The 17837-nt window shown below is 43.0% G+C and overlaps 2 protein-coding genes across 2 annotated transcripts; both read right to left on the reverse strand.

The window, feature by feature from the left end:
* Positions 1-584: 584 nt before the first annotated feature.
* On the reverse strand, positions 585-8920 carry LOC148348913 (neuronal acetylcholine receptor subunit alpha-10). The gene is made up of 6 exons (XM_088320761.1): positions 8757-8920; positions 4168-4313; positions 3938-4092; positions 3592-3838; positions 2968-3253; positions 585-1222 (listed from the first exon to the last, which is right to left on the reverse strand). Exons 1-6 carry the CDS (start codon positions 8872-8874, stop codon positions 678-680), a joined length of 1497 nt encoding a protein of 498 aa, XP_088176887.1. The 5' UTR covers positions 8875-8920; the 3' UTR covers positions 585-677.
* Positions 8921-12623: 3703 nt separating this feature from the next.
* On the reverse strand, positions 12624-17790 carry rbmx2 (RNA binding motif protein X-linked 2). The gene is made up of 6 exons (XM_088320765.1): positions 17671-17790; positions 16243-16358; positions 16111-16162; positions 15855-15984; positions 14757-14949; positions 12624-14691 (listed from the first exon to the last, which is right to left on the reverse strand). Exons 1-6 carry the CDS (start codon positions 17673-17675, stop codon positions 14213-14215), a joined length of 975 nt encoding a protein of 324 aa, XP_088176891.1. The 5' UTR covers positions 17676-17790; the 3' UTR covers positions 12624-14212.
* Positions 17791-17837: the final 47 nt, after the last annotated feature.

Genomic DNA, 17837 nt, shown 5'->3' on the forward strand with positions numbered 1-17837 from the left:
TAGCTCTCTCGGTAGATAGAAGGGTCTACAGGATACTGCTAGAAACTCTATATCGAGTGAGCAGTGCGTGTCAATTGACTGTTGATGGCCACTAGAGGGCATCTGGTATCGGTCACCACTGGGAATACAGATACCCTAAAAGAGGCTGGTATTGAAGCTGATACAATGCCTGTATTGTATAGTCGTCTGTCCTTAGTTATATACCCCTTGCAAAAGATTTCTGACTAGCCATAAGACATTAATCCATCCATCCATCCATTTCTTCCACCGCTGATTCTCAATAAGGTTGCCAGGGTGCTGAAACCATCCGAACCATCTTTGTGCAGTCGGCTGGGGAGACCCTGAACCGTCGCCTGCCAGTGGCGGGGAACACAGAGAATTTACTCGTTCGTTCACACCCAGGGACAATTTGGACCTGCCAATTAACCTGCCATGCATGTTTCTGGAACGTGGAATGAATCCAGAGTACCTGGAAACAAAAGCAGGCACGGTGAGTCCAGGAGCTGAACTTCTGCACCAGGGGGCTAATGACACAGCCGCCGCGCTACCAATCATCATTTGGGTGAAAAAATAGGCAACAAGCAATCAGGGGGTACATTTTTAATATGTAATTTGACTCGTCGGTACATTTGGTAGCAAAGGAGTTTTTGTGGAAACCGCACACGAGTTGGGGCACATCAAACGGCCTTGCCCAAGATGAGGACGCTCATAACAAAGGCCATGATGAAAAACATCCACATGAAGAAGCGATCCATGACCTTGCCCAGCTTTCTCCATTCTCCCACCCGCAGTTGCGCGCTGCGTTGGTCCTCGTAGGCGTTTGCGATGTACTCAACGTTCCTGCGTAGTCCTTGGTGATGATGGCACGAGCACGGATCCTTCTTTTTCTCCTCGCCGCTTCCACCGGACTGCTCGCAGTCGACGGCGCATGGTCCCTCTTCCAGGGCGACAAAGGCGTCATCCGTCCGAACGCTCTTGTCATTGACCCGGGTTCCCCCGTTGCACTTGTTCCCATCTGGTTGCCTGCGGGTGGTAGTCCCACCCGGCAGCTCGTCCGGAGCTTCATAAACGAAGCACACGCGGGCTAAATATTTCAGGATGAAGCGTTCCGCCCAAGCCGGTACCGGGCGTCCCTCGGGACCGCTGTGATGGATGTTCATGATGAAAATGGTGAGTGCTGTAGATGCTGTCACCATCGTCATGGTGGCAATGTAGTACTTCCCTGTCCAGTGACACACACAAAAAACATGCATATCAGTGGAACTATGTCAAATTTATAAAAGTTTCATATACTTAAACCATTATGATTTATATAGCGCTTTTCAAGTCAAGACTTCCCAAAGCGCTTTACAGTGTGCTTCACATTTCCCAATAGCGGCCTTGTATTGCAGCCATGTAAGACGCTAACCTGCTTATTGGGGGTATTAGGGGTTCAGTGTCTTACCCAAGGACACTTCGACATGTAACACGGACAAGCCGGGATTCGAATTGGGATCCCTTGATCCCAAGACGAGCGCTCTACCTCCTGAGCTACTGCCGCCCGATTAACTTGTCTAGTGAAGGATTTTATACATTTGACTATATAGGAGCAGCACGGCGGCGCAGTGGTTAGCGCGTGTGCGGCACAGTTGTAAGGTCTTGGTAACCTCCTGTGAGGGTTCAAATCCAGCTACCTGGAGTTTGTATGTTCTCCCTGGCCTGCATGGGTTTCCTCCGGGCACTCCGGTTTCCTCCCACATTCCAAAGACATGCATTTCAGGTGAATTGGCCGGTCCAAATTGTCCCTAGGTGTGAATGAGCAAGCGAGTTGTCTGTCCCTGTGTGCCCTGCGATTAGCTGGCAACCAGTTCAGGGTGTCCCCCTGCCCAGCCGCAGAAGTGGGACTTCCGTGGCGAGCGATGACTGTGTCGGGAACGAAAAAGAGTCGAAATCAAACAGATCGTGGAGGGAGTAAAACAAGAGCCAAACAACAGGAAAAACGGAGATTCGCAGACGGACCGACAAAAGGCGGCTGACAGGACAGCGTATAAATACTGAAAGGGAGTCAGCATATTAATGATAATAACAATATCCATCCATCTATTATCTGCACTTTTGGCTCTTGTTTTACTCCCCTGCTCCCCCGTGACCCTACTGAGGATAAGCGGTGCAGCTAATGAGATAATGAGATGAGACTATAAAGGATTTTATACGATGGACTACAAATTACATTTAATGCAAAAGATATTCACTGACTGGGCTGTAGTTCAATGTCAGGGCAGGCTGTTCGAAAAGCATAATATTTTGTCTAGTTCTGTTGATAACAGGACGCGTGAGTGTGCTGACACAGAATGTTCCAGACATCGGGGCGCTGTGTTATGAAATTCGAACAACAGTGAAACCTGGGTTTTCGAACGCCTCTCAGTTTGGACAAATCTGTGTTCGACCAAAAATTCTTGCTAGTGAATACAGCATGGCTAAATGTACTATCAGTACGATAGTAAAGAATAAGGAAGCTGTGAAATCGAGTGATGCGGCTAAGGAAGTTAGCGCTATAAGCAAGCGACTACCGCAAGTTTTGGAAGAGGTTGAAAAACTTTTGAGGATTTTTCTCTCCCCACCGTCCACCACAAAGGTTAGAAATCCTATCCATAATCCTTTTTTTTTATTTTTACACGTTCACGTTAGCGTAATCTTTCGGACGGAAGATTACGCTAACGCGAACGTACGATTATCCTGGGTTAGCTTCATGTTTACGTTCATGGTAAACATTCAGGGTGTTGGAACGGATTCAAACGATTTACATTATTTTTAATGGGAAAAACGATTTCGGTGATTGAACAAATCGGTTTTCGAACAGGGTTCTGGAACGGATTATGGTCGAGAACCGAGGTTCCACTGAATTTGGTAAACGGTACATTTTGATCATTAAATTCCAACACTAGTACAATTTAAGTCATGTAAATTCGCCAGTGAACAAGGACTCACCGATGAGAGGGACACTCTCGGAAGGTGGCATGCTCTCAGCCACCAGGAGCTGGAAGACGGTGAGAGCCAATAGGACGGTGACCCCCAGCGAGACCTTCTCTCCGGAGTCGGCCGGAAGGTAGAATCCGAGCGGGGCTAGGAAGGAGATCATCATACATGGAAGGAGCAAGTTGAAGATATAGAAGGAGGATCTCCTCTTCAGGTGGAGGGTGAAGGTGATGTCCGGGTAGGGATCGGAGCAGCAGCCGTAAAGGATCACGTTTTTCTTGGCGGGCATACCAAGGATCTGCCAGAAGAGAGTCAAGAGGAGCTCAGTCAACCTTGAGGTTAATGTGATTGTCAAAAGATTGCGTTGTATTAGATCTAAAATTGAGTTCTTTAGAATGTGTTCGACTGCAAGGAAGTCCATTTCTGGTGAACCTTAAAACCATACAACTTTGTTGTCAAATAAAAGTTTAAAATGAATATAAAAGTCTTCTTTAACTCCAAATATGATCCAAACTGAGTAAGCCTTTTGGATCCGTGGCGCCTTTTCAGTACGATCCAAGAAGCTTCCGTATCCGAAATATTGAGATGAAGAGCATCCTCTACTTAAGTTCAATGGTTCTTGGAACTTTGACTCACCTCCCACTCCACATTAGGGATAAAGTCCGCCAGATCAGCACTGTCCAAGGCGTTGAACAAGTCCATCTGGTTGCCGTTATGAGTCCAGGAGCCGAAGGTGAGGTGACATTCCTGCACATCGAAGGGGAAGAAGGCCACGTCCACCGAACACGAGCTTTTGGTGATGGCCGGCTGGTCCCACATCACTTGGCCGTCATGTCTCAGGACCACATTGGTCTCCATGGAACTGGAGAACTCGTCATCGGCGCTGCAGTGAAAAAGGAGGGATGAAAGTGTCTGCTTTGTACAGATCTGAGATACCATCTTCCCTCTCTGTTCCACGAGTGCAATAAATCATCAAACCCACCTGTTGTACAGGACGATGTCCGGCCGCCAAACGTAACTGCTGGGGATGCGGATGGTGTCCAGTCCATCGTAGTCGTTCTTCTCCCAGGCCAGGAAGGCATCCATCCACACCTGCCGTACCCAGAGGTACGTCGTCAGGATCTGGTTCCTCTCGTCCTGGAGAACCAAGCAAGGACATAAGCCTGAATCGTTCCGGTTGAGGGGTCGGTCGGATGTACGGGTTGCGGTCACCATGTCAATGATCTGAGACAGCGTGACCTGCAGCGTCACGTTGATGACGTGGTCCGTGTCTGCCACTGGTCTCAGGGCGTTGGTGTAGTTGGCCAACAGGTCGGTTAGCAGCTTGTGAGCATAGCGGCCGTGTGCCGACTGACACGCTGACGAAAAAAAAAATAGACGGTAGAACTTTGGAAGGAGACATTTAAAATGAAATGATCTGCATTTTTTATAGCGCTTTTCAAGTCAATGACTTCCCAAAGCGCTCTACGATGTGCTCCACATTTCCCAATAGCGGCCGTGCAGCCATGTAAGGCGCTAACCTGCTTATTGGGGGTATTGGGGGTTCAGTGTCTTACCCAAGGACACTTCCACATGTAACACGGACGAACCGGGATTCGAACTGGGATCCCTTGATCCTAAGACGAGCGCTCTACCTCCTGAGCTACTGCCGCCCCATTTCTCCTAAATCGTTTTTCTATTTTCCAATTTGGAGACGGTAACACAGTTCCTTGGGACTCTCAAGATTTGTACTATTGGTGGATTAAACTTGATCGCAGGTGTCAAACAGGCGGCCCGCGGGCCAGATCAGGCCCGCTAAGGGATTGAATCCGGCCCGCCAGACAACACTCAGAGAAGCGCAAGAGAAAAACAAGCTGCAGGTTGAAATATGTCCACTTGATGTTGCCAAAGCCAGGTGCCTCTCACAAAGTCACTGTACTTGTATTTCTTTCCTTCTTTCTCTTTCTCTCTCTCTCTCTCTCTCTCTCTCTCTCTCTCTCTCTCTTTTCCACCCCTTTTCTCCCACTCTGTCTCTGTCTCTTTCACTCTCTGTGTCCCTCTTTTTCTTTTCCTTTGTTGCTCTTTGTCCCCTTTCTCTCTCTGTGTCTTTTAACCTCTTTTGCTCTAACTTCCTTTTTTCCTTTTCTCTCTTTTATCTTTCTCTCTTCATACCCTTTGCGCTTTTTTTCTCTTTTCTCTCCTTCTGTCTTTCTATTTCTCTTTGGATTCCTTTCTTCCTCTCCCTTTCTTTTCCCCTCTTTTTATCTCTTTTGTTTCTCACGCTCTCTCCCTCTCTCTCTTTTTCTTTCTTTGTCCCGCCCTCTCTCCTTTTCCCTCCCTCTTTCTCTTATTTCTTTATCTCTTTTTCTTACTCTTTAACCTACTAGTCCGGCCCCCGACAAAATGTTTGTTCTATCGTGTGGCCCCCAAGTTAAAATGACTTTGACACCCCTGAACCAGATCATCTTTTACAGACTAAAGCCTTTTATCTTTAGACTTGAAATTCGTTTTGGACAAGAACTACTCCTGTCTAAAAACTTTTTTCAGGTCATAAACTTTCTTTTGGAACATGAAAACCATTTTAGGACACGTTACCACCTTTCAGAGTTGAACATGGACCTTCTCTTTGGTGGTATGGCTTTTCTCTTTTGAAATTCTCTTGAGACAATGTCGTGTCCAGCATGGTCGCCGCGGCGACCGGCTGGCCCTGCCCCCTGGGCACCGGCTGTAGTAGATCAGCTAATTTGCGTGTGTGCTACTTAAGGGTGGGTTGTGGGTAATGCGGGGGCTGGTTCATTTGCATTTTCTGTTCTGTTTTGCTCTGTCCTGTTTTGTTTGATTCGGAGGAACCTGTGTTTTCACGTTTTGAGTAAAAGCCTGTTTTTGTTCTGTTGTGTCCCAGAGTTTTGGACGACTTTTATTTTGCTAAATAAAAGTTCTGATTGTCAACGCAAATGAGTTCTCCCTTCCTGCCTCCTGCCTCCGTTCTGGTCTGGTCTCCTGACAGACAAGGGCTTTTGGTCAAGTTCAAATGTTTAACAATACTCTAGTACATTATCTCAGGTCATAAACTTTCTCTAGTACAAACTGAAAAGGATCGTACGAACACGTCAGAGCTGAACCTAAAACTTTGTCTCAGGACTGGAGTCTTTTCATTCAGGCTGGAAATTCTCTCAGGACGGGACCTTCACTCCAGGCTGGAAATTCGGGACTTGTCTGTGGTCATAAACTTTCTCTTTTGTAAATGTGTGATGATATCACGTGTTGTATTGCCATTGTGCCGGCTATTTTGTACATAGAAGGCAGCGCGCTCATTTCAAGGACTTAGAGATAAAATATGACAAGCGACTCCCTCTCGTTAGCGCCTCATGCACAAACAAGGACATGAGATGGACCGTGTGCACCATCTCCCATCCGCAAACACAGAAACCACAAAATTATCGAAAAAGCCTCTACAGCAGGGGTCTCAAACCGAATTGAGTTGAGGGCCACTGGATTTAGGGGCCGGGTAAGGTTGGGCCAAATGGGCTCCTCCACAAAAAAGCGTGGATTGTATATCTTTTAAACTAAAAATCGGAGAAGAACCAAAACTTCAAAAATGTGAAAATCAATCAGATATAAATGAATTGTGAGAGTGAATTGCACTTAAAGGTGCCAGTTGGGTAGGGTTACTTTAACTGGATTACTTTCAATGACTTTTGGATTACTAGTATCTATCTATGGTATCTATCTATCCATGGTATCTATCTATGTTATCTAAGGTATCTATGGTATCTATCTATCTATCTATCTATGGTATCTATCTATCTCTGGTATCTATCTATGGTATCTATCTATATATGGTATCTATCTATAGTATCTATGGTCAGGGTTGGGTAGGGTTACTTTAACTGGATTACTTTCAATGACTTTTGGATGACTCCAATACCAAATATGCTCATAAAAGACAAAAGAAACGAAATATGAATAAAATGATGACTCACAACACGTGGTAAGCTTTCTCTCCTGGCTTTGATCTCTTTGATCTCCGGCAAAACGAACATCAAATGCGACAGAAACAAAATGAAAATAAATCCAAACGACTTGCCGACATCATTTTTGCCGTTCCGTGTGTTCCGTGACTCCCCAAGCCTGCACAAAACTGAGTCATTTTGTTCATATTTAGTTTCTTTTGTCTTTTATGAGCATATTTGGTATTGGAGTCATCCAAAAGTCATTGAAAGTAATCAAGTTAAAGTAACCCTACCCAACCCTGTCTATGGTATCTATCTATCTATGGTATATATGGTATCTATGGTATCTTTCTATGGTATCTATCAATGGTATCTATCTATCAATGGTATCTATCTATGGTATCCATGGTATCTATCTATCAATGGTATCTATCAATGGTATCTATCTATGGTATCTATCTATGGTATCTATCTATCAATGGTATCTATCTATGGTATCCATGGTATCTATCTATCAATGGTATCTATCAATGGTATCTATCTATGGTATCTATGGTATCTATTTATGGGATCTATGGTATCTATCTATGGTGTCTATCTATCAATGGTATCCATCTATCTATGGTATCTATCTTCTATGGTATCTATGGTATCTATTTGTGGTATCTATGGTCAGGGTTGGGTAGGGTTACTGTAACTTGATTACTTTCAATGACTTTTGGATGACTCCAATAGCAAATATGCTAATAAAAGACAAAATAAACTAAATATGAATAAAATGATGACTCACAACACGTGGTAAGCTTTCTCTCCTGGCTTTGATCCCTTTGATCTCCGGCAAAACGAACATCAAATGCGACAGAAACAAAATGAAAATCAATCCAAACATCATTTATGCCGTTCCATGTATTCCGTTACTCCCCAAGCCTGCACAAAACTGAGTCATTTTGTTCCTATTTAGTTTCTTTTGTCTTTTATGAGCATATTTGGTATTGGAGTCATGCAAAAGTCATTGAAAGTAATCCAGTTAAAGTAACCCTACCCAACCCTGTGTGTGTATTGTTCAGTCCCCCCTTGTAGTAAGAAAGTGTCATTTACAAAATAATATTGATTAGAATAATTGGAAAAATTAACAAATTATCATATAAATGTTTTTTTTCTATATTACTTAAAGGCCGAGAAATTCCTGATTATTTTAGATAATCAAAGGCTCACCTAAAGGAAGCTCACATATTTGTCGGCCGTCTTGCTGCTACGGGTACTCCCCAAAAGCTTATTTCCTTTCCTTTCTTTTTTTTGTTGCTTTTTTCCATTATTTTCTTCATCTTTATTCTTTTTCTATTTCACCCCTTTTTCCATCCATTTTTTTTTCTCTTAGTCTTCTTATATCTCTCCATTTTTTCTCTTTTTTAATTGTTCTCTTCATTTTTCTGTTTTGGTTGCTTTTTTGTTTTTGTCTTCTTTTTTTCTTCGTTTAAACAATAATAAAGGTGCGGCTTGGTCACTTTGAGTCTCCATTGTTCGTATTCTTACAATTTTTAGCACGCGTTTCCGGTGGCTTAACATCATACAGCAACATCTAGTGGTCAAATCATAGACACTGTCCCTTTAACTTTCACATTAAGGCTAGGGGGCTCAACTATCATCCACTGGCTGCGAGTTTGAGACCACTGAACTACAGTTTTCTCCTTTTCACTGATCAAATATCAAGATAATAATAAAATTGGAACATTACAAAACCTAAAACAAATTGATCTTGGGTTATTCTCTTGGAAGTGAAATAATGTAAAAAAAAAAAAGATGTCCTAAAATAGATCCCTGAGGGATCCCCAGCATGCAATTGACAAAAGATATTTTTGTTTGTCCTACCTGGTAGAAAGAGGAGAATAAACAAAATGGTGGTCATCCTTCTTGTCTTCTGCCTCCTGAGAGAAGCGATGCTGCTGTGAGAGACAATGAGCTGCTGAGGAACGAGGAGCTTGCACATGTCCGTCTCCTCCTCCTCCCTTTCCAGACCAGAAGCTACGCCGTCGGATTTTGATTTTGGCGGTAAGAAGCATCAAAGGCTGTTTTATATTTCAAAAAGGCAAAAAAATGACAATGGTAAATGGTCTGCATTTCTATAGCGCTTTTCTAGTCATTGAAGACCTCCCAAAGTGCTTTACAATGTGCTTCACACTTACCCATTCGCACACACACTCACACACCAATAGGGGAGTCAGCCTCCAAACGTTTTGAGGATAATCAAGATGCTAAATGGTAAATGGTCTGCATTTCTATAGTGCTTTTCAAGTCAATGAAGAGCTCCCAAAGCGCTTTACAATGTGCTTCACACTTACCCATTCGCACACACACTCACACACCCATAGGGGAGTCAGCCTCCAAACGTTTTGAGGATAATCAAGATGCTAAATGGTAAATGGTCTGCATTTCTATAGTGCTTTTCAAGTCAATGAAGACCTCCAGCTTTACTCATATGTGATATTTGTATACGCACACATTTTAGTAACATTTTCTGTATTTGTAATTGTGTAGATATGTCACGGACTAGGGCAGGAAACAGGAATGAGAACCCAATAGCGTAACGTACTCACAGTTTATTAGGGAGAGGAGGAATGCGGACAGAGTTGAACAGCAGACGCTCCGACAAAAGGAGACTCACAGGACAGCGTTTAAGTAGTGACAGGGAGCAATCTGTCAACGAGCTCAAGCTGGTGTCCATGGGCGGGGCCAATTGGGCACGGTGGCAACTGTGACAGAACCTGGCGCCACACGGCTGGGACCAATCAGGCGCCATGGCAACCGTGCCAAGGTACATATATAGTAATATTTTGGGTATTTATAGATGTTTAAATCGACATTTTTTATTTATATTATGAGTATTTATGTTTGCTAAGTACATGCTTCATACATATTTTGGGTATTTATAGTCGTTTAAGTACACTTTACATCATATCTTTAGTATGTATTGTTTAAGTACACATTTTTGTAGTTAAGGTATCCAACCAACTGGAATCTATCAGACATTTAAATCTTCCGTTGGAGGAATCTTCCACACTAAACTGTGGAAATTTGGAGGCCTGCCTCATTGAGATAAAAGAGTGGATGTCACTCAATTTCTTGTGTCTTAACTCTGAAAAGACCGAAATGTTAGTCATTGGTCCATCTAAATGCTCGACTTATTCTCAAAAACTGCTGTGAACATTGACAAATGTCACATCACACAGAGTGACTCAGTTAAAAATGTAGGTGTCATATTGGACCCTGATCTATCCTTTGACATGCATGTAAAGAAAATGACTAGAACCGCTTTCTTCCATCTTCGTAACATTGCTAAAATCCGTTCAATACTGTCTCAGTCGGATGCGGAAATGATAATTCATGCGTTTGTTACCTCCCGTCTCGATGACTGTAATGCACTACTCGCTGGTCTCCCGAAGTCTAGAATCAAGTCTCTTCAACTGGTACAAAATGTCGCAGCGAGGCTTTTAACTAGGACAAAAAAGTACGATCACATAACACCGATTTTGGCTAACCTGCATTGGCTCCCAGTTAGCCTTAGATGTGATTTCAAGGTTCTCTTAGTATTATACAAAATCATACATGGACTTGCTCCCTCTTATCTTTCAGATCTGATTTGCCCTTATGTCCTGGTCCGAAGCCTACGATCTGAGAGTGCCGGTCTTCTGGTGATCCCAAGAGCAAAGAATGGTTCTGCTGGTTCGAGAGCGTTCTCTATCCGGGCACCGGTGCTGTGGAATGCTCTTCCCCCTGAGATTGGATCTGCAACCTCAGTGGAAATGTTTAAATCTAAGCTTAAAACTCACTTCTACTCCATAGCATATGAATAACCTACTCTTCTCGTCGGCTGAAAAATAGTCTGTGTAATATAGTGTAATAATCTGTGAAGCCCTTTGAGACTCTTCGTGATTTAGGGCGTCACAAATAAAAATGACTTGACTAGAATCTTTGGGATATTTAGAGTTGTGGTGCAATACTATACAATCAGTGTTGGACAGGATACTTTCAAAAAAGTCACGAGTTATAGTTACTGAATGACTCTAGTGACCAGGGAAAGTTACTATTTCCGTTACTTTCAAAACAAGTTGTTGTATGTTAAAAAACTTTTCTGAGCAGTATTGGAGTCAGTGGAATAGAGAAGAACAGACGGGTAGTTGTGTTCTAGAACCTTGTCATATTTATTGCACCTCACCGGTAAAGGATTTTATAAATTTGACTATAAAGGATTTTATACAATTGACTCAGTTTAATGCAATGAAGATTTTCACTGAGTGGGCTTTAGTCTAATGTCCAAGGTCAGGGCAGGCTTAATTTGCATATGACCCTATTTTCATTACAGTGTATTTTCCGTAACACTATTTGAATGCTCTTTATTAACATGCTATATTGGGTATTTTTGTATTCTATATCTTTTATTTTTCAACACAAGGATACTGATGGAAGTGGGAATTTCCCTACGGGGATGACTAATCTCTCTCTCTCTCTCTCTCTCTCTATCAATCCATCTATCTATCTATAATTTAATATGAGCCTCCAAAAATACCTCCAGCCCTCCATTCATTTTTGAAATGATTCCAAATGTTTTTTGTTTTTTGGGGATCTTATTATGTGGAAGGAATTTTTAAGATATATACTAACAATGAGACGTTTTTATGAGAACGTTTTTGTGGCAAACCCGAACGACCACGAACGAGCTCCTGTGACCCCCAAGTCAATTGATTTTGAGACCCCTGCTTGACAGCTAGGGTTAATGGCACAACCTTTATAAAATAATGTTTATATTTTGAGAAAAAAAAGAAAGAAAAAAAGAACTTTGAAAAGGCCAGAAGTTTCATGATTGCCGATTGGAATCGCCTGTGGGCTCTGATTGGCTCCCTGTTCCTACTTAAACCCAGTCCTGTCAATCCCCAGTTGTCAGTCCGTCAACAAACCTCTGCCCCACAAGACTAGATCCTGTTTCCTGTTGGTATTCCCTGACAGGGAATTGTTCCCGTCTATTTTTGTCCTGTTAATTATTCCCTCCAGTTTTCGTTCTCTTCTAGTTTGTACCGTTTATTTTCGATATCCTGTTTCATTATCTATCCTGTCTGTCCCGTCCTGTCCGGTATGGACCCCATCTGTCAATCCTACTCGGGCAATTGGTATCGATCTCGTCGGGCTCTGGCTTCCTATCATTTTACGCCAGACTGCTGTCTAACGTGCATGACTCCCCATTGCTCGTAAAATAAAAGGCTTGTGTGAGTAACGTCACGCGTTTGGGTCCTGATCCTTTTCTGGTACATGACAAGAAGACTTCTGGAGACAACAAAGTCACAACTCCAAATTGTTTTTTAAAATGTGTTCGGATTTTATAACTGCGGTCCAATTGGAGCTCTTTTGTATGAAGGGAGCATTTTTTAGAGCGAACGGCAAACCCCGGCAAACTCCGGCAGTCCCCGACGCAAGGTGACCTTCATCAAGGGGTCATTTTCCTTTAAATTAACCCTAAATAGTAAACTTTGAAGAATGGAAGGATTAAGGGATTAGCGTTAAATGGATTGACACACTGGGGACAAAAGACAAAAAAAAAATGCTTCTTACTTTTCACCTTTGATTTTTTTTTACCGTTTTAATAGATTTTGAACTTACAAAACGTCTCTGCCCGGGTGGCTGACAACTTTTTCAAGAAAAAAGAAAAGAAAAGAAAAAAAACAAAATATTTTTTTTCAAATCAAACGTTCGCTTCATTCCAATTTTAAAAATCTTCGTTCGGTTTGGAAATTTCAGAATTTCAGTTCGTTTGGGAATTTACAAACTCAGTAGCCAATCAGAAGCCTGTATCGAATAACTTTGTGCTTCCGGACTTTCTCGAGCGTTATAAGGTCGTGCATTTGCATATCATTTTCCAAAGTAGACGCACAGAGAACACGAGAAAAATGGAGAAGTGGTTAGGAACCAAGTCAAAACCTCAGCCCCAGAAGAAAGATTCAAAAGAAGCTAAGAAAATGGATGACGCTACAAAATGTAAACGTACATTAAAAGCATCACAGAAAGAGGAGATCACGTGGCTTGTTTTAGATCAGGGGATGGTGTCATAATAGTCTGTAGTTTGCTATAATCTTCGAACTGTGCAGCCCTTTGTGACTCTTTGTGATTAAGGGCTATGCAAATAAATATGACTTGACTCAGGGCACCCTGGTGGAAAATTTACAGGAACGGCGGGACCGAAACGTACTGCTGATAAGATAATCAGCACATCCAGACGCTGGTGACGCAGAAAGGTCCTGATGATGTAGAAACGCTCAGTTGTTTTGAGGACCCCAGACATCGGGACTCTTCTACGAGATGGTGAAGCCCAGGGGGCTTCCTTGGCGCGCCCATGGAAGGAGTCGGCACGCCATTATGCGGGGGGAGGATGGCCAATAGGGGAAATCAAAAGGACTTGAGAAAAAGGCTTCCCAGAGACTCCAACGTCACTAATTCGGCTGTTTTCGATGGAGTACACTTAGTTAAATTGTTAATGAAATTAAATCTGCCCCCGTGTGGAAATGTCGGCTTCCTGTTCGTCTTTTCCCTCAAGAAACGAGCGCGCATAAATTGTTGGGTGAATGTAGGTTGTGTTTGGTTAATGGAGTCAGATAACTCATTCGAACAATTTGGTAAACGCTACATTTTGATATTTAATTTCCAACATCAGCAAACTTCGCAATCGTGTTTGTGGGGTGGGTTGGTGATCCTTGTGGGATCCGGTGCTCAGTGTCAGGGTAGAAAAGACACGGCAGACGAATTTCACAGCCTGCCGGGGGTTGGAGAGAAAGTCCATAATCCAGGGACAGCTGGAGGAGGAGAGCACCAAGTGGGAGAGATCTCCACCTGGACCTCAGGCACAATGGTCCAGGAACCACATTCTGACATAACTCCCGCGTTTCTCTATTTGGATTTCCACACCCCCTTAGGGCTGATCTGTTTTTTTATGTAACCTTGAAGATTTCATAAAAAAGAGAGGGATTTAGAATGGGATGCAATTCTCTTATCTAAAGGATCATCTCCTGGTCCTCCTCGCAAGTTCAAAAGCCTTTGATGTCTTCTCTCCTTATGTTTGAGTGCCTTCTATAGTTAATGCTCATCCACCAACCAATATTTACATGTTGAAACACGTATGTCTCTTTGTGGATGGTTATCGGGGACCAAAAATGAAAGACGATTTGTGTTTAGTCGGCATAATTTTAATTAATTAAAAAAAAAACATTTCTATTCTAAAAATAAAAAATAGAGACGCCAGAATAAAATGGAGGAAAACATTTAGGGAGTCCAAGTCAACAGGATCACCTCCTGTATCTCTCCTGCGCTCCTTGTCTCCTATCATCCCGTCTTCTGTCATCATCTCGTCTTTTCTCTGCCTCTCGTCTTTTTTCTTGGTCTCCTCGTCTTCTTTCGTCGTCCCGTCCTTTTTCGTCATCTCCCCGTCGTCTTTTGTCCTCATCCCCTCGCCTTCCGTCCCCGTCCCTTCGTCTTTTCTCCCCATCCCTTTTTCTTTCCTCGTCCCCTTTTCCTCTCTCGTCATTTTCCTTTCTTCTCTCGTCTTCTCCTCTTCTGAATTCCTCTTTACACCCTCTGTTCTCCTTGACCGGAGGCCTCCTTTGATAATACTTGTCATAGGCAGCGTCCTCCTTCTCCTCTTTCACTCGAACGGTAGCAGGAGGCGGAGAAGGAGAAGAGGACGATGAGGACGAGGACGATTGACTCTCTTTCTTTTTCTTCTTCTTTTTCTCCTTCCTGTCTTTCTTCTTTTTCTCTTTTTTATCTGCAGGAGAAGGAAATAGAAGCGGTGATATGACAGGAAATCCTCCAGAAGGAACTCGAACTTACCTTTCTTGCTCTTCTTCAGGGGGAGAAGGTCTTCCTGGTCGGACAATGGCAGCTGGGAAGAGGGCGGCTCCTGCTTGAGGGATGGAGCACAACCCTCCTCCCTCAGGCGCCGCGTCACGTCGTCGATGTCTTCGTGGTCTTTGGGGGGACGGTATTCCCGGACGTGGTCCACACGGATGGTCCGACCCTTGATCTGGAATGGGCCAATAAAGCGACCTTTTCTCAATTGAATGCCTTGAGTTTATACTGATAAATGCAGCCTTTGTTGATATCAAGACTATTGATCATTGTTTGAATAAATAATAAACGGTCTGCATCGGACTCTGAGGAAAGTCAGAAAAGCCAAAGAAATGCTGATCACCAGCAGGTGCTCCGGGGATTATTATCGGGTTCGGGAAGTGACTTAGGCGCAGGGATGTGATTGACGTGAGGAGAAAAAGTCTGAAACCTAGCCGGGGGTTTGGGGACCGCAGGCCCCCCGGGGTGTCCAGGGCGGAGCCTGGTGGGGGGACGCAGGGGGGCGGGGCCCCCTGAAGCTCCTGGGTTTTAAGCAATTTACTTGTCCAAAACCATGCTTAAATTAATCATTTAAGTAACATCTTTAGAAGATTTAAATAAAAGAATTTGCCCACATACCTGATTTTTTTTGTAAATACTGCAGGGTCAGTTCAAATGCAATTCAGACCCTGCAGCTTGTGCAACGATGCGGCCAATTTATGCAATTTTTCTAACGGCCGCCAGAGTGCGCCAGAGCAATAAAGGTAAGAGTGAGACAGTCGGATTTTTAATTTGTTTGCTACGCAAGTGAAAAAGTGAAAGTGAAAAAGTCGGAATTCCGACTATAGTTATAAAAATCACATCCCTGTAGGCGGCACTGGGAGAGAAGGCAATAGCAGTGCTGCAGGTCAGGCCTACTGCCGCGGCTAAGCTACGTAAAGACCCTGACAAGCCAGCCCTGTTGAGCCTGTATCTCACCAATGTCATGAAAAGCATGACCTGGAGCTACAACTTGTAAGAAACAGCTTCATTTGGTACGGTTGTATTTTAGCAAAAGAATAAATAAAACTCTGCTCAATGTAAACACTCGTGTTGTGTCACCTTGATGCCGTTTAAGTTGTCCACTGCCAAAATGGTGCTCCTCTGGTCCTCGTAGCACAGAAAACAAAAGCCTTTTGACTTTCCAGTCTTCTTATCCCGCACCAAATTGATGTTGACAATCTCGCCATACCTTTCGGAGACAAAAACACTCAAAACCATTCTTCTGCAAATGAACATTCAGGATCATAGATCAGAAATTTGCCCAAAAGCACGTGCCTGTATACAAGCGAAAAGCCCAAATTAAGGGATTACTTACTGCGAGAAGACACAGATGATGTCACCTTCGCTCAGTTCGTAAGGGAAACCTCCTTCAGGGAAAAAAGAAAGTGTACAGGAGAAGGTGACTTTCATCTTACTATTGTATTTCATTATTTGGTCTTCATCTAACCTATGAAAACCCAGGCGCTGTCCTTGTACTCGCTGTGCCATGACGCCTTCTCGTTGATACCCAGGTTAGCTTCTCGCTCGTTGAGCTCGTTGATCAACTTGATTTTTGTCAAAGGACTGAAATAAAGTCACACACACACACACACGCACACACACACACACAAACACATCAACGATATAGCTATTGTGTAGCCCCTTCTCAAGGTTTCTCATCGTCCTCATGATGAGGTTTTTAACTTGTTCCTTGCCAGGGTTGGGTAGGCTTACTTTAACTGGATTACTTTCAATGACTTTTGGATTACTCCAATACCAAAGACAAAAGAAACTAAATATGAATAAAATGATGGCTCAAAACACGTGGTAAGCTTTCTCTCCTGGCTTTGATCTCTTTGATCTCCGGCAAAACGAACATAAAATGCGACAGAAACAAAATGAAAATCAATCCAAACAGCTTGCCAACATCATTTTTGCCATTCCATGAGTTCCGTTACTCCCCAAGCCTGCACAAAATTTAGTCATTTTATTCATATGGTGTTATGAGTGCACTGCAGGAAAGAGGTCGAAATATAATGGAAGCTAGAGCTCTTGTTGGTGATAGAAAGGAGTGGAGAGGTGTTGTGAAAGGATAGTGGGATTGTGGACGCGTTCTTAAGGATGGGCTTGGCACCCGTATGATGCGGCAGGGGTAAACCAGTGAAAGCTGTCGGGCCCTGCTGTTGAACAAAAGAGTGTGTTGTGTCACCCTGACCCGAGTGACATGGCCGCTTTCTGGTGTCCCTTTTCATCTGGAGGGACGAAAGCATGACCAACTTGGGTGCCGAGGTGCCTAACTTGTTTGGGTGTTTGGGCAATTGGGTTGGCCATTGTCCAAACATTTTTGTGTGTTTTTTTTGCTATTTATTTCCCTTTTATTTTCTTTGTATTTGTATGTGTGTGTCTTGCTGTCGGTCACCCCTCTTGAGGGATATGACCAAGGTAGATAGTTTCTTTTGTCTTTTAATAGCATATTAGGTATTGGAGTCATCCAAAAGTAAGTGAAAGTAATCAAGTTAAAGTAACCCTACCCAACCCTGTTCCTTGCCCGCATGCAGGTTTCAGATCAGGGCATGTGCTGTCCTACAAGACTTTTTATGATTGAAGGCTCGACAAATACATAAAAAGAAATCATAAATCGTTGTAGTGATCATAGATGGAGCGAAAAATAGTTAATAGATGATTATTGATCTCATCAGACGGGAATTTTTATTGTTGTGTGGTCTTTCCCCCCTACGTAACCATGTTAGCTATTCGCACAAGGTTTTCAAATCAGCGAACAGTAGAAGGACAACAAAACATCAGTACGCACAAAACTTACTTAAAATACTGTTTACATCTTAGGAATACATTTTGTTACTTATGAATTAAAATGTATAAATTGTCAAAAACTCACTTCATTGTAATAGTGGTGGAAATTCATCAACAGAGAGCATAATAAACGACTTCCGGGTCAAAGTTTAGACTACTAATACTGGACTCATCGTTCATGTTATTTTTTTATTACATTTTTGAAGTTTTTAATTAAGTGTTTATAATAATTACTATTTACGAATCGATACA

The sequence above is a fragment of the Urocampus carinirostris genome, chromosome 17 (assembly GCF_059441175.1).
Source record: "Urocampus carinirostris isolate Australia breed hairy pipefish chromosome 17, RoL_Ucar_1.0, whole genome shotgun sequence".
Classification (NCBI taxonomy): domain Eukaryota; kingdom Metazoa; phylum Chordata; class Actinopteri; order Syngnathiformes; family Syngnathidae; genus Urocampus; species Urocampus carinirostris.